Source organism: Zonotrichia albicollis, chromosome 7 (genome assembly GCF_047830755.1).
Source record: "Zonotrichia albicollis isolate bZonAlb1 chromosome 7, bZonAlb1.hap1, whole genome shotgun sequence".
Classification (NCBI taxonomy): Eukaryota; Metazoa; Chordata; class Aves; order Passeriformes; family Passerellidae; genus Zonotrichia; species Zonotrichia albicollis.
Window position 1 is genome coordinate 24,519,015 of NC_133825.1, and position 16,674 is coordinate 24,535,688.

Consider the following 16,674-nt stretch of genomic DNA (forward strand, 5'->3'; position numbering starts at 1 on the left):
AGGAGCAGCAGCAGCAGCCGCAGCAGCAGCACCGCCCCCGGCGCTCCCTCCGCCGCTCCGGCAGGGGGCGCGCGGCCGGCAGTCTCGCGAGAGCGCGCGGGGCCGGCGGGCGGACGGACGGCGCGGGGCTGAGGGAGCGGCGCGCGGGCAGCGGTGAGGGGGCGGCGGGGCCGGCAGGGCGGGGCAGACATCCGGGGGGGAGCCGGGAGCCATCCCGTGAGGAATCCCGTAAGGAATCCCCTAAGGAATCCCGTGCGGTACCCGGTAAGGCATCGTGCGGCACGCCGTGCCGCGCTGCGGGAAGTGCCCAGGCAGCCGGCCTGGCTCGGGCCGGTCGCTGGGGAAATGGACGCTCCGCGGCGCAGGGCTCGCACGGAACACGGCGACTGATCTCGCTCTCCGTGTGCCGGGGAGATTGTGCCGCGAGCGCTCCTAAAGCCACGTTTCTAATTGCAAAGGCCAAGTCTTTTGTTAGCGGCTGCGCTTCTCGGAGGTTATATAAGCAGTAAATGTCTGGGTTAGCAATGGTCGGGGTTGTGCCGCATCGCGTTTGTTGAAAGTTTGTCAGACGTGTGTTGTTCGTTGCTGGTAAGGGATGTGAACCGGAGCTTCCGGGGGTTTGCCGAGCATTCTGACAGCTTTAAACTCGGTGCTTATGGCTGGGATTAAAGAGAAAAGATAATAGAGGAACAAGGTGCCTTCCCCCGAGCCTTTCGATAAGGTGTGCAGTCAGGGGAGCGGAAAAAAGCCGGCAGCCATGTAAAAACCACAGCTCGTCACGCTGCAAGTGCCTAACCTTGGGTAGCTGGATGTGCAGAGCATGGCAGTGCTGCCTTTGGGGCCAGGTGCTGCAGGCACAACCAGGGGTTTCTCACTTGTTCTCCGAAGGGTCTTTAAGTACAATAGTCTGGAAGATGTGTTGTAATGTGCAATCTGAGTTAAGGTAAATGTGTGTCTTCCCCACTCTGGGGTAACTTCTTTGTTATTTTCAGTAATTATAGCATAGAGATATTAGGTCTTCATATTCAGATACTTTGTGATTTCAGTTATATATTTGTTGTGCATAAAATATATATTTGTGATAGATGGAATAAAGTGGTGATCAGACTTCACAGCTGTATTAGTGACTTGTGACTGTTCAGAGCCCAGCTCTTGTGAGATTGTCTCAGTACAAGTGCTCTGTGCACTGGCTGGGCTGTTTCAGAGCTAAAACAGGCAGAAAAAAGTAGTCACAGGTGTTCAGGTCTGTGGCATAGACCATATACTGTGCAGACAGGTGAAAACTACCTGAATTTTAGAAAATGTAATACCTGAAACTTCTGTTACTATTTCTCAAGGTGTTTATTTCACTTTTTCTCTTGCTTGAAACTGTTAAAGGTTATTTATTTGCTTCACATGGCTTGTGACTTAAAAAATAGGGTGTCATATACTTGTTTTGGAGTAAAATGATCTCCCTAGCAGGAGCTCCATGCAGATACTGGTACATAATGCTGATGCTGCACTGTACAAAGTGCTTGTTATGCTTGGATGTAAATGGGAAGTTCCCAGATTCAGCTGTTGTACTTAGAGTACTTCACTCCCTGACCACAACTCCTGCCTGTCTAATTTGGGAGAGCTTCTTAAGAGGAACTTCTGTTTTTTGGTGGGGTTAGATGGAAGTCAGTGGGGATTTCAGTTCAAACAAGGCAGCTGGTTTAAAGCCACATAAAGACAGGTCAGAGAGACCTCTGGAGCAGTCTTGTCCTGCCAAATGGAAGAAATCACTCCACGTTTATAAATAGAGCCTGTTCAATGGGAGGCTTCATTCCCTTCAGCAGCATTTCCCCAACAAAGGCTCTGCACAGCCCTGGTTTTGAGGTGATTTTTCCACACCCATTTGAAATGAAAAACAATGCTGTTCCCAAGGGCAGCGGGGATGGTTGTGCTGAGAGTGAAAAGCTGGTAGAACCAGTTTCCTGCCAGCCTGTTTGCAGAAGAGGAAGGGTTGTCTCCTCCTCCTCTGCTCACCAGCAGCCACATACTTCATTAAAAGCTTCAAATTATTTTTGTCCAGCGGTTTCTGACCTATGGGAAGTTACATCCCAGGGGTGGAGTGCAGGCAGCCAGGAGGTTGCACAGAGCACCTGTGACCAGGAGTTGTAGCTGCAGGGTCTTGTGGAGGCACCTCTGCAGCAAGCCAAAAGTCTTCTGTAAAAACTGGTAGTTATTTTACTATTTAGGAACAATAATATAATAATGCTTATCATTCAGGCAGTTCTATTGGTTTCGTGCTATGACATTTTTACTGCTTGTATGCAGATGAGGACACGTGCAGGGCCCATCCCTGGGAGCATTCAAGGCCAGGCTGGATGGGGCGCTGGGCACCCTGGTCTAGTGAGAGGTGTCCTTGCCTATGGCAGAGGCATTGGAACAACGTGATCTTCAAGGTCCTTTCCAACCGAGGCCATTCTGTGTGCTTTCCTCAGCTGAGTGCGTGAAATTGTGGAAGCAAGAGTAGATGTGACAAGAATTGTGTATGTGTGGGTGTCATTTCGGTCCTTCCAGGAGCTAACTCGCATCCGAGCTGCTCAGTGTCAGGATTTCTGGCACGTTGCAGCCTCAGTGCTGGGCTGTGCTTGCCCAGGGACGGAGGGCTGAGCTCGGCGGCTGGATCGGCTCGCAGCTCTTTAGCCTTCGCTGCTCCATCCTCAACGCTCGGCTCCGCTTTGTTGTTACATGAAGAAGATACATTGCCACACTTAGCAAGTTGCAAGAAATAGCGGTTTTGTTGCAAAACGTTGAGGTTCCGCGGTTTCAACTGCTGGTAGGATGTTCGGAGGCTCTCGGTGCCGTGGCTGACGGAGCCAGGCCGGGCCAGAGCGGCTCGGCTCGGTCCCCGCCCGGTGCCGGTGGTCGCGGCCCGGCGGGCCCGCCCCGCGCTGCGGACGTGCGGCTCGGGCGGGCGCGGTGGCCGGGGCGGGGCAAGGGCTGGGCCGCCCCGATAAGGCGGGGGCCGCTCCAGCCAGCCGGGGCTCGGAGCGGATATTTGCAGGGTTGGGAGCATTCCGGAGGCCGCGCCGGGGAATGGAGGCCGCGTTCTAAACAGGACATTGCGGGGTTGCTTCCTGAGCGCGGAAAGTAAGTGCGAGCTCATCGGTGGGTGTGCGTGCCGTGGCGCACGGAGCGGGGGCTGCCGGGGACCCCCGTGGGCCTGGAAACCGCCCGGTGGCGCGGAAATGGCCCGGGCAGGTCAGCGAGTGTGGCAGCCCGGTGCCTTCCCGTGTTTTGTTACTGTTGAGCCGAATTGTGTGATCGCCGGTGTATCAGAGCGTGTGACCTGAAAACCTCTTAAATTCTCAGCGCTATTTGGGAGTAACTGGGAAGCAATGAAATAGGTGCTTGCCCCCACTTGGTTTTGTTAGAGGCTTGTGGAAATGAAAAAGAGGAGTGGATTGGCTCTCATGCTCAACGTGTGAGTTTTACTGGCTTATTTGCAACAAAGCCTCAGAACAGCCATTTTAGCAGGAGCTGGCTGGCTGGAGGAAGGCAGCATTCATTCTCTCCATACATTCTGGAGTGAGTCTCTTGCAATCATTGAAAAGAAGGAAAAGCAACAAACAGTAGTTTCAGAGATCATTAGAGAAGAGTGTGTAAGCTTCTTAAATTCAATTGTGCCATTATGAAGTTGCTAATACAGAGTGTGATAAAGTAGGTTATCATAATTTTCACAAGAGTTGTTAAGTACATTATCTATTGTGTGAGCAAATATGGTAGTTTTATTTAGCCTTTCAGACTTTAACGTTGTTATGTAAGAATATAAAAATGAAATAATAACCAATATGATGTTTTAAATTTACTTTTGGGTACATGATAGTTTTTAAGGTACCTAATATCCTTGTTTTCTTGGCTGGGTGTATTGCTGTCATCAACTTGTTAGATTACATCTGAGAACTTAGGGCTCCCACTTACACTGTTGGCTCCTACTTGCTGTAGGTTGTACATGAGAGTTGCAAAGCAAGATAAAGTCTAGGGAGTGTTGTGAGAAAAAGCTTACCTTACCTTTTATTGCATTTTGCTAGCATGGTGAAGATCATGAAACCTTATAGAAGTGAACCTGTGAACAAGCTAGGGGGTGCAAATACTGGTGCTCACAGCACAGCATGGAGAATGATGTATTTGGACTTCTGCACCGTCTGATTTGGTGCAAAATAACATCAATATTACATTTGAGTTCTCTTGTGCTTGTGCTCTGCAGTTCCTAGAGGATGAGGTGCTATGGTGAGGATGGGATTGAGCTGTGTGCAGGGCCTTGGGGTGGCTTCTGTGCCGAGTCTGTGCCTTGTGTCTGGAGGGACAGGGAGCCCATGGTGCTGAGGGATCCGAGGGAGCTGCAGCCTCTGCTCCTGCCCCACCATGAACATTGCTTTTTCTGTCACCTTCCACTTGCAAGCCACTCTTAGCCCTCTCCTGTGTGACACACACACTTATATCTTCCTGTAGAAGGACTTTTGGGTTGCAGTTTATATGATCATGGGACTTGGAAATTGCAGACTAAATAGCTGCTCAGGAGGCAAGCTCTTGGTTGTCTTGTTAAATTCAAAACTACTTTCAGTTCCTTCCAGAACTTCGGTAAAATTTGTGACATTTTAGATTGGCACATGTGTATGCTTTCAATCTGCTGGGAATTTCCATAGTTGTCATTGCTGAAGACTTGTTTAAATAGAATAAATTCTATGAATGTTTAGTGCTTCAGGAATCTCATTAAACTGACAGGAGAATTCAAACTCTTTGGTAACAAAATAACCCACTGGTTAGGGAAAGTGCTTACAGTGATCCTTCCTGTTTTTACTGAAAATCCATACTGTCTTTTCCCTTACTTGCAGAATCCTTGCCAGTATCACTTCTGTAGAAATTTTGTATTTGAGCCCCTTCTACTTGAGGCTGTGCTGAAGTGAAGTGACCAGAGCTGTGCCCAGGACAAAATGGGTAGCTGTGGAAGTTCTGGCCTTTGCAGCTTAGTAAAGAATGATCTTTGTAGCAACACGTGGGTTTTCAGTTCTTTACGGAAGTTGTGTTGGAATTTTCTCACTTACGGGAGCAAGCTCATTGCCTGCAGAGGAAAGAAGGGTGACTGAAATGTTTCCTGCCCCTGGTCAGGCCATTCTCCCCCAGCTCCAGCATTGCTGCTGAACCTTCCCTGAATCCACCCTCAGCTCTGGAGTTTGCTGGCTAGGCATAAAAGCTGGAGGAAGGTGCCTGGCAGGGGAGGATTGCCTAAACTCCTGTGGCTGAAGCTGTTGTCAAATATCTGTTGGTTTTCCTGTGATTGTGCAAATTCCGTGGGCCGAGGTGTTTCAGAGACTGTTGTTGCTTCTGGAGGAGAGCTTTATGTATGTTTAGAAAATTTGCATCTGTGTAGGGTCCTAGGGGCTTTTTTGTTCACCTTTATAGTGAAGTAGAGCAGATGGTTCTTCATATGATGCCCTTCCTCTTCTCTTAAAGAGGAATAGAAACTGTTAAGAAATCGTTTTTCCATTGTGTTTTAGGAACACTTCAAGAATGAGTCCACCACAAGATAGAAATAGAAATTCCTGCAGCAGTGAGACTCTGGCAAAGTGCCTTCAAGCAAAGAAGGACTTGGAAACAGCTATATCTGGAATTGTCAAAGCTGAACAGCAGATTAAAGAAAACTGGCAGGAGGTAATTTTAAATTACTTAAGAATTTTTTAATAACTAGCATGATTTCAATTAAAGTTTTTATTATTCCAGAATATTTACTGTTATCATAGCGGTCTGAAATTTTCCTAGCAATTTTCAAACACATTGCTGTGTCATTTTGCTAACGCTCTCAATAAAGGTATTCCCGTATACCTTTATCTTCGTTATCAATTCTGCAAGCTTAGGCATGCAGCATTTCCAAAAGCTGATGATTGAAACATCGGAATAGAGAGAGATTACAAATAACATTATTCTCTGCTACCTCTTTAAAGGTAGCCTCGGAACTGTTACTGACCTGAGTCATGTGGGTGACTGTGCTGAGTTTCTGAGAAATAAATCACTCCAAAAATGCCTTTTGCCGCTGACAGACAGGAGTTTGCAGTCAGTGCAGCACATGTGTGTGCGCTGTGCCTGACAGATGTGGGAATGGTGTGTGTCCCCTGGCAGGTGAAGGCCAAGATCCACAGCCACATCAGCCGGCAGCTGGAGTGCCTGCGCAGCCGCGAGGTGTGGCTCTTCGAGCAGGTGGATCTCATCCAGCAGCTCAAGGAGGAGGCCTTGCAGCAGCAGGCACAGCAGCTCTACTGGGTAAGCTTGGTTGCTGCACTGGCATTTGCAAGCAAACTTTCTTCTTGCAAGTATTGGCTCAATTTTAATCCTGGGAGCTGGAACAATAACGTGTGTTTCATCTTCCATGCAGTACTTGGGACAGTTCAATTGCCTTATTCATCAGCTGGAACACTCCTACAGTAACGAACTGGCAAACCAGATTTCAATTTGCCTGGAGAGGTAAATCTATTTTATGATGCAAGTTAACACAGTTGGGTTTATTTTAACTTATGAATTTAATCAGATTTTTTATTCTAATAGAACTAACAGATCTCACTGTTCCTACATTTTCAATAGTTCCTAGAAACAAGAACAGCAGTCTGAGGTGATAAACCAGGGCTATAATGAGCAGGAAAGGTACTCATTTATGCAGATTATTTCAGATATTAGTTGTTGATGGCAGTTGAAGTAAGAAGGGGAAACTTGTGTTTTGCTGACAATTTATTCTGTTCTTGGTTTGTAGATAGCCATTCCTTTCTTGTATGCTGTATCAAAAGTCTTCTTTGTTACCTAGTTAGTGCCAAGTAACTAGAAAGCCTTTTTATGAAATAATGGACTGACTTCTGAAACAGGACAGATGAAGAAGATTGTAATTTTTTTTTCCTTTCTGTAACAATCACCTTTGTCTTTCAGACTGGAAAGTCTTACACTCAAACCTGAAGAGTCTTCCATCCTGAATTTTGAGGCTGACACATCTTACCTTCGCCAAGCTATTACCTCATTTGGTTCCATTAAAACGATGGTAAGCACCAGGACTTCCCTGGGTTGGAGTATTTGCCTCAAAGATTTCTTTTTTCAGCAGAGCAATATATTCCAAGTGATATTTTTGCTTTTAGTGACAGCTTGAATGGCTTCTGTGTGTGAGTCATATAATTTTAGCTGTATAATAAATACACAGTAGTTTATTAATTACTGTATGTAGTTTTCACTGAGTTTAGTTATGTACATGTTATTTTAATGCATTTTGGCAGAGGCTGAGGGAATGACTACTGCACTTTTACTCTATTCCAGCAGATGAAAGCTCATTACTGTTTTCTTTAGATAGCAATAGTTAAAACATAGTAGACGTTTTCTGTGATGAAAGTATTTTGGGATTCTGATGTAAGCGGCGTGTTTCCTGTATTGTGGGAGACAATTCTGTTAAAGGAAGCAGACTCAAGGTAGTATTTTTATAGTAAATTTTTCTCTGTTTGTATATGTTGAGAACATTGTTAGCCATAAAGCACTGAGAATTTGTAACTGTGCTTTACTTCTGCTTTATTGTAGAATTTGTCCTAGAAACTGGACAAAATGGAGATTTAAATTCATTTTTACTTTTCTTTCAGCAAACCTCAGAGAGAGAGAATCCTTCTCCCTGGTTCCCAGGGCAGAGCATTGCCCTAATGAACTGTGAGCAGGTAAGACTGACCTGTGTGTGTGTGTTTAATTGCATTAGAGGAAAGAGGAGAACTCAAGCACGTTATGTGAGCTTGAGTAATGGCTTGTGTGTGTTTAAGATGCTTGGGTAGCCAGTGACAGTGGCTATGGTGAGCAGATGATCTGATACTGTAGCTGCTCCAAGAGCAGAGTATGAAAGTGAGTGTGGGGTGTGGCTGACAGGATTTTTTAATGGAATGTTCCTTATGTTGGAACTATCCAATTCCTATGGGATTTTTTGTAATTAGAGGGGACTGTTTTCCCTTCTGGTGCAGAAGTGCTGCTGCCTGCCTGTGTTGGTGTTCAGCACAGGTGCTCAGCAGCCAGTCCTTCCCTAAGCAGGCCTTGTCTCTCGGCAGCAGGCACAGTGTGGGGCAGTGAGCGCCTCGCTGGCTGGCTGGTTACTCGGAAGCAGGCCCATGCCCGTGCGCCAGGCTCCCTACGTTCCCAGCACCAACCTTGAGGAATGGGTCACCCAAAAGTGTGTGCCAGAGCCCAGCCAGGTAAAGCTCTTGTGTACTAACCTAGTTTTGAACAGAGGGGAAAGCACAGTACCTGATGGCAAGCACAATGTGGTGGGAATGAAACCTTCTGTAGTGCTCTTCCTTCTGCCTCATGTTCCCCTGATGCTTTGGCACTTACTAGCTGAATGCTCTGAGCTCTAACTATGCAAACAGTTACTGAACATTGCCTTGGTAGTTTTAATAGATGTATTTCAATGTGTCTTTTCTAGAATTTGAATTCTTCCAAAGTCTGCTATTTTGAGCAAGCCTGGGGAAATCTGAAGGCTTTGGAGAACTGGCTTCTGCACAATCAGCAGCGTGATCTTGCTGGGAAGACGGATTCCCCTGGGTGCAGGGACTCCACCGCTACTCTTAACTCATCCTTTTCCACTGTTGAAAAGGTGGAGGAATTAGAGTCCCTTGGACAAGAAGACATGGACCTTTCTGACTGGCTGCTTACTCCTGACACAGAAAATGGAAGTATTGCTTCAGATGAGAAATGGAAGAATGAATTTAAACCTTTTAGGGAAGAATGCAATTTGAATGATTGGCTCCTCAAAGCTGAAACATGTACCAGTTGTCCTGGCAGCCAGAGCAAAAGTGTGGAAATTGAGAACCTGGGAAATCTGAAGTGCCTGAATGAGCATCTTGATGGAAAGAAATCACCCACTACATCTGCTGTAAATGCTTGGCTTCTTCAGCATCCTCAGGCCCCCTTTAAAGTGGAAGATGTGTGCAAAGCTAATGATCTCTGTGCCAGCTTTTCAGAATGTGTGTGTGATGAAAACTGTGGAAAAGAGGCTCTTTGCAAATGGCTTCTGAAGAAAGATGGGAAGGACAAAAATGGAGTTCCAGTCAGCCAGAGAGATGTACCAGACCCTCAGCATGAGAAGACCAAGTTTGCTGCCAGTTCCTGGCTTAGCCCCGCCCAGCAGCTCCCAGGGGAACCCGTGAGTGCAGAGAAAGCAGATTATTCAGCAGAGATTGCAGAGCCCTGGAAAGCTTTGCTCGAGAGGCCTCTGACAAGCTGGCTGGCCAAGGCTGAGCACAAAGCAGAAAGCACAGAAGAAAAGGAGAGTCGGGAGAAAGCAGACAAGAGTTTCAAGAGTCCTTTCCTAGACCTCTTGGCTCCATTCCACCTCCCCTTGAATGTAAACAGTTGGGTGTTGGCTTCAAATGACCTAGAAAATGCAAACCTGCCTCCAGTGGAAGATAAATGGCTTCTGCGCAAGAAAGCACAAGTGAGCATAAGTTCTTGATACTTCTGTGTCTTATGTGCCAGGTTTATTGCTTTACTGAATTTAATGGCTTCATTCTCTTCCAAAGTCATAGCTCCTCTAGATAATACTGACTGAAAATTTTTAGGTTTCTTGACTCTTTTAATGTTCTCACAATTTTTAGTTACTTAGCACTAAACAAGTTAATATGTTATACTAAATGAAGAAAGTATTAATCTCAAAGACTCAAGTCAGTTTTGGTTTTGAACACTTTAGAGAATTTGAAGATATATCAGATTGTATTTATGTTTGGGGTTGGTAATGAAGGTGACTTCTCTTTCAGGACTTTGGCCTTCCTACAGTTTGTGACCTTTTTGCCTGCATGAAGCTCAGTGGAGATAACGAAAAATGGCTGTATCGGTCTCCTTTACAGGTAGGATACAGAATGTATAAAACAGCTGAGCCTAATCAGAACTTGGGGGTACAGAACACTGACACTGGCAGCTAATGGCCACCCTAAATTCTTTAAATGTTAAGTTTGATAGTGCAGTAATTTCCTCCCCATACACCTTTCTAACAGTTTGGACTGTTCCTCTTTGTTATTAATCCTCCTCTTCTGATCACAGGCCAGGGAGGGAATCACTTCTGTTCTTGTGTAAATCTCTCAACTGATTGACACTTGGTAACTCTGAGAGTAACTAAGATATAGAATTAGTGTATCAATCTCCAGGCAGCTTCTTTCTTACCTTTGTAATGTATTTACAGTTGACATAATGTCTTTCCTTTCTGATGATAACTCTTTGTCATTGTTTTTGCAATTAATGAAAATAGTCCTTAGCAGGAATACTTCAAACCCTTAAAGGCAGGATCCTCAATTCTAGGAGAAATGTTAATATCACTTTTTTTATTATTTTATAGTTGTTTTTCTTTTTTCCAAAGTGTTGCTTTTTATCACAGAGAATAATAACCCTGTTTTAAATTTGTTTAGATGTGAAGAACTGGATGTGTTGAAACCATCCCCTTCCTGCTATCAGTCGCACATCACACTGAGTGACTGCAGCCAGCTGAGTGCTTGTGTTTTGTGTTTGGCCATCTGCTTTCTCTTCTACAATTATAACAAAAAGAAAGATTCCTTATCTAACAGAGTTCTGGTGCAGAAGATCCCTTTTTGTTGTCATTAATTCTGAAATGTAAACCCACTGACCATTAGCAATCTGATGCTTTAGAGGTGTTAGGCAATTTCTATCTGTTACGGGAATCCAAGGATCTTTAATGGGTTGACACTCCAAGTATGTTGAGGCCAGTGCAGGTATAAAGCAGAATCTTCCTGGTGCTGTGGAACATCCACCTTTGACACAGACTTTCCAAGTGCTGCTGTTCTTTCAGCTGCTACAACTGTCATGCATTGGGTTCCAGCTTACTTAGGCTGTACTTGCAAGCAATTTGTTTATGGAGCAGTTGCTCACTTTGGAGGTTTCATTTGCATCTTGTGTTGGTGCATTTCCCAGCTAAATGTGTGAAATCCAGACTTGGAAAAATACATGGATTTATGGGACCTAACATGTGACAGGAGAATTGGTAACTTAGTTTTAAATCAAAACTCTTCTTGTGAATTTTGAGCCTTTCAGAGAACAGGGTAGGGTGTTAATTTTCATGCACCAGTAGATCAGACTCTACTGTGTCCCCAGCATTTACAAACAATTTGAATGTCACTGAAAAAGCTGGAAAATGAAATGTGGGTTTCTGTTAGTTCTAGATAATTCATAATGAATTCTTATTGACTAAACCACTGGAAAGCAGGCATCTTAGCCACATAATATTTAAAGGTAATATTTGGGGAATTAGATGCCTTCAGCAGATTGATGACCTGCTGTTTAATTGGGAAGCACTAACTTGGCAAACTGTGGCTCCCACTGATGCAGTTTAAAGGTATTTAATCTGTGGTTTCCATGTGATTATGTATGTGAAAGTGGATCTTCCTGAAGCTGTGGACATAATACGAGCAATACCTCTTCAGCTATTTAGCCTTTTGAGCCTGTAGGAACGAGTGCAAAGACATTCTGTGGAAATGTGGATCATGCCTGTCAGGCTCCATGGAAAACTGTGAAGCTCCATAGCTTCTGGTGCAGCTTCTACTCACTTAACAAATTGCTCTTGATGACTATGAAAATAGGTCCCCCTTCTCCCCATCCCTGCAGCCTGCCTGGGAATAAAAGTGATTTGAGTTCCTCACAACCCTGAGAAAAAAAATTATTATTAAGATCCAACCTTGGTGTCACTTTGCAGTGTGAACACATTCCTGTCTGATCAATCCTGTGCATTCATTTCAAAGTAAGTTTTTAGTCTGAGAAGGGGAGACTGCACATCTGAAACCAGACCCTGAAAGGGCTTAACATCAGCAAAACACTTGAGCCTTTTGTACTTTCATAGCCAGGGCTTTCTGCTGGAGGCAGAGAGGTGTTTTAGGAGTTCACTTTCCCCTTCACGTGTCCTTGCTGCTCCATGGGAAGACTGCACTGTGACTAACTCCAGCAACAGATGTGATCAGCAGCTGAACTTAATGGATGGGATTGACGTGCAGCCCACCTCTTCCAATGAATTCCATGTAGTCGTCATTGTGTGCTTTGTCTCAGTTCATTATGAGCCTTTAAAACTTGGGGGTATGTATTCCTTTACTCAACTGACTTGTCACTAATTGATATTTATGTGAAACATTGATTAGTCTTTTCCATTAAAAAATAATTGCAACCAAAGTGTGTATTATGTTTCATTTACAAGATGGTCAACAAAAACTGCTGTGGCACCTGTCCAGCTTGCCTCTGTCTGGAAGCTGCTACAGTTGTGCTTCCATGCAGATGGGATTCACATGCTTTAGTTCATTCTCCACTGCCTGGAGCTGCACTGAGCTCCAGAGCAGGGAAACTCTGGGAGCTGGCACACTTTTGAACACTGAGTGGGAAGCTCCTGTCAGGTACTGCCTTGCAGTGTGACCCCCTGCACACACAGCTGGTGTGTCTGAGTCACCCGGGCTTTGCTCAGCTGTTGGAAGAAACAGACTTGGACAAAATGACCCATTTGCTTCTTAGCACTCTTGAATACTTAGTGAGGATCTTGGATTTTAGTAGCATTTGGTCCTCTTCTCCCATGGCTGAAGAGCATCTGTGCAATTGGAATTGAGTTCTTCTGTCTCTGCGGTGTTTGAGCATCAGCCTCCCTGCATGACTGGTTCCTCCAGAGTATTGTCCAGTATTTAACTGCAGCCTGCGCTGCTCATTGTTCATTGGGAGAACGTTTACAGCTGGGCCTGGCAGCCTTTGAGCCACCATACCTTAAATTTCATGTGGGGATGTGAACACACACCTTTTTTTTTAAAGTGGACTGGAAGTTCTTTGTTAGAATGAGTAACATGCAGAACTCCTGAATGTGTATCCTGAATGCTGAGCTTTCAAAGGCAGGGAAAAGTACTTCAAAATGATCCCAAGACAAGAAGGACAGAGTAGCAGGAAGTGAATGCTATTGGTGGATTCTCAACTGGCTGGAGACCTTCCTTTGAACAAGGTGAGCTATGAGATTGATGCCCTGTCCTGAGGAATGTTTCCTTCCCTCCCACACCTCCCTGAAGCAGGCTCCTGTCCTTGTCCTCAGAGCACCCATGGAGTCAGTGGGGCAGCTGTTCCCACAGGGCAGGGAGAGAGGGGGCTGACAGAGGGGGAAGTACCTGTGAGGAACACAGAGCAGCTATTAACCATGCTGGGGAAGTCCCAAAAAGGGCTGGGGTACCCTCTGGTGTCCCTGCACTGGCTGGCATTGAACAGCACAGACCCACAGAACCCACAGAGTGCACAAAGCTCCAGTTAAAACATTCCAGTTTCCTATCTAGAATTTATTAAGTGCAGGGGTAACCTCCTGTTAAAGCACACAAAAGGATTTCCCCCCTCCTTTTGAAGTCCCAATTAGATCACAGGAAACAGACTGTGAACACAGGATAGTTTTTCTGCCCTAACACATATTTGCCTCCTGTTTTCAGAAGCTGCTTCTGCATCAGGGTGCCCAGAGATTCCCATCCTAAGTAGTGATTGTTCAACAAATTCCTCCAACCCTAAGAGAAGTCACCTGCTGACAGGGAATGGTGTTAGTGCCTTTCGGTTCCAAAGACTGACCAGAACCAGCTTCACAAGACTCAAACCCCTTCCATTACACCTGCTGTCTCAGCTCCCTCACTTGGTGCCACAGCAAAGCTGCCTTGGATCTATCAGCAAAGATACCACAACTGGCACCAAAACCCCCCTCTTCTGCCACAGTCAAGGTCTCCCATGCTCACATTTATGTAACACTGCATGGGAGGGCTCTAACTTGAGCCAAATTCTGTTTTCAACTTGATTTTACATCCTTTTATTCCTACTGAACTTGGATATATTTTTGGTCACAAATTAAAGTAGCAACTTTATACTGATATCTAGTAAGTTGTGAATGCAGTATGTCATGACACAGAATATTGTAAACACTTTCTCTGTATTGTATTGTACAATTCACCTCCCTCACTGCTGCCTCTGTGCTGGTTGTATTTCATAGCTCAAGCTACGGATTACTCCATATACAAACAGATTATGAACCAAAACTTTTAACAGCTGTAACACAGCTATTTCAGAAAAATGCCCTCAGCTCTGCCCTTGAAGTGAGCAGTTCCAGGAAATGTGAGTACACTGCAGACCAGATAACATGCTAAGTTGTTCAAGAGTCAGCCTAGCCTTAAGGTTGTGCTAACTATGAACTTGAAAAGGCTTGTTTCTATATTATCTCCAGTGCACTTGAAGAAGGAAATACATTTGTTGAGCTTCATAGTTTACCCACTTCAATCAGGGCAGACAGTTCCTGGGTCACATTTTAGTCCTGAAAAATCTTAAGAAAACCTAAGATACATTGCAGAGTTCCTGACATTTAAAAAGCCACCCCTGCCCCCCATCAACCCCCAAAGCAGTTCTCAATCCTTCATCCAGCGTGGTGAAGAGTGCAGGAACACAAGTCCAACCAATGGTGACCAGGAAACATGCAGGGGAGGAACTCACTGATGCCAGTGGGGAGAGAAAAAGCTCAGAAGAAAGTGCACCTGTTTTCCTGATGTCCCATTTGACAGTGCTGTGCAGATGAAGCCCACATCACCCCTCTGCTGCCTGGAAGTGGGGGAACAGTTTCTTTGGTGGTACAGCCCTCAAGAAATGCATGCCAGGAAGGAAGTCCAGCTCTCACACCACAATAACAACATGCAGAGCACTATGGAATTGTGGAACGTAAGACTTAACAAAAGCAGCATTGACACAGGGGGTGAGAAAAGGCTGCTTCCTTTATGCCATGTTAAGTGCTGGCATAAAGCAACTAATGTGACCTGGTAGCCAAGCAAAGCAAATTGAGTTCACCTGGGATGGCTCGTTAGCTGGAGCACTTGCTCTATAAAAAGCTGGTCTCAGTGGTTATTTGTTACTAATGAGGTTTCACAGCAAAGGGGCGTTTCTTCTTGAGAGAAGGTAAGAGCTATCACCTTCCCTTTACTGCTTTTGTTGGTTTTATTTTGGTGTATGCAATGTAATTATTAAGAGCTATTTCAGTAGCAAAAACTCAAATGTAAACTTAGTTTGCATTATACTGTATGCTGACCAGTAAGTTTCCTGTTTTTCCCTTGCTCTGCCTTCTCTGTCTTCAGACCTCTTCAATAAGTTCCCTGTTTAATTATTTAAATGTGTAAGGAATGAGTTGTTACACAGTAACTCTAATTACTGAACTAATTCCCAACTTACTGTTTAATGTATCTGCAAATGATACTTGGTACATGGTTTAAATTTAACACTGTAGGAGAACATGTAGGTTCATCACAGTCTTTGTTCTGCCAATAACCTATATATGGTACTTCAGACAAAAAGTTTCTTGCTAATTAAAAGTCCTAATGGGTAATGGGTGCAATCTTTATACCGTTTGGTTTCTAATTGTTGGCTAAATGAGTTCTGGGATATTGGAGCACCCAAATGTTTTGATAATCCACTGGCAGCTGCTCTGCAACAGCAACTGTATTTCATCCATAAACAACCAATTTGTTAGAGCAAAAAATGGAGTGAAGTCAAGCCCTGCTATGCCTTACTGTAACATCATCAGATCATCAGCCTGCTTGTGCACTTCCCCTCACCCACCAATTCCCCCAGGATTTCATCACACAGGTCCTTTAAAATGAATCTATAGGTAGGTCACTGGATGCAGAATGCTTTTGTGGCAGGAAGAGCAAAGGATAGAAATGGGTTTGAGTAAGTACCACCCTTTTTATTCTGATGATGTCCCTTTTGCTAGCTTGTCTTGTGCTGTCAGAATAGCAAGCCCTGCCTGTGCCATGGCTACTGGGGCTGTGCTGCTGGGACTGCAGGGAGTGCTCCATGGACACAGCCCTTGCAGGGCCCAGCCAAGCTGGCAGTGAGCAGGATCAGCTATGGGGGCCCAGCACACCTGGCAGCTTTGGCCAGGAGACACAGTCTCGGTGGCCACTCTGGTCACTTGCAGGTCCAACAAATATTGCTGCCTCTCCAGCAGCTGGCTGGCAGGAAGGGCCAGTCCAGCTACACGGTGTCAAGAGGTTCCTCCCAGCACAGCTTCCATCAGTTTCACACTAATTGTAAATAAAATAGCAAGGGGCACCAGATAGATCTCACAACTGATTTGATTGGTGACTAAGCAAGCGTGTCCTCTGCCCTGCTCACAGGGACTGCCGGGCTAGGGAGCCCTTCATGTGCTCCCAGTTGTTGTACAGGGCGTAGAGGCCGGTCAGCGTCAGGCCTGCGATCCCACCTCGTGCTATCCCGCGCACTCCGCCTGCAACAACAAACACATGGCAGCTCGTTAGTGTTACTGTCGGCAAATGGGCAGTGAACAGCAACTGCCAAGAGGCTGTTTAAATCCAGACACCTCTCAATGAACAGTCCTTTCTAGAGTAACTCTCCAGTAAGGGTCCCTGTGCTTTTTGTGCCTTCCTCAAACCTGCTGCCGGGCTCGTGGTCACTCACTCCTGATCCTGACACTAATTCTGCTGGAACAGCTTCCTCTCAAACTGTGTTAGCACCACTGCTTCAGGGAACCACTACAGAGCACTGGAAGCCAAGATGGCTTTTCCCAAGTCCTACTTAATCTATTCTACTTGTCCTTATTACCTTTGTTTTTACAGATAGACATACTTTCCTCCCATTACAAAATCTGCT

General features: G+C 45.3%; 2 protein-coding genes across 4 annotated transcripts in view; one reads left to right on the plus strand and one right to left on the minus strand.

Moving 5' to 3' along the window:
* Positions 1–14,324, plus strand: NCOA4 (nuclear receptor coactivator 4). Of its 3 annotated transcripts, none has more exons than XM_005481556.3 (10): positions 1–153; positions 5,526–5,679; positions 6,145–6,285; positions 6,398–6,486; positions 6,940–7,048; positions 7,632–7,703; positions 8,082–8,225; positions 8,456–9,466; positions 9,786–9,875; positions 10,431–14,324. In XM_005481556.3, exons 2-10 carry the CDS (start codon positions 5,539–5,541, stop codon positions 10,434–10,436), a joined length of 1,803 nt encoding a protein of 600 aa, XP_005481613.2. In that variant the 5' UTR covers positions 1–153; positions 5,526–5,538; the 3' UTR covers positions 10,437–14,324. The 3 variants fall into 3 exon arrangements, with proteins under 3 accessions (XP_005481613.2, XP_005481614.2, XP_074400807.1); XM_005481557.4 differs by having other exon boundaries at positions 112–264; XM_074544706.1 differs by having other exon boundaries at positions 112–264; positions 8,085–8,225.
* The window catches only part of LOC102071930 (mitochondrial import inner membrane translocase subunit Tim23), a 21,719-nt gene continuing 16,529 nt past the window's right edge, over positions 11,485–16,674 (minus strand). Inside the window, exon 7 of the mRNA XM_005481555.4 lies at positions 11,485–16,291. Within this exon, the coding sequence (XP_005481612.1) occupies positions 16,176–16,291 (116 nt within the window). The 3' untranslated portion in view covers positions 11,485–16,175. The remainder of the gene's footprint in view (positions 16,292–16,674) is intronic.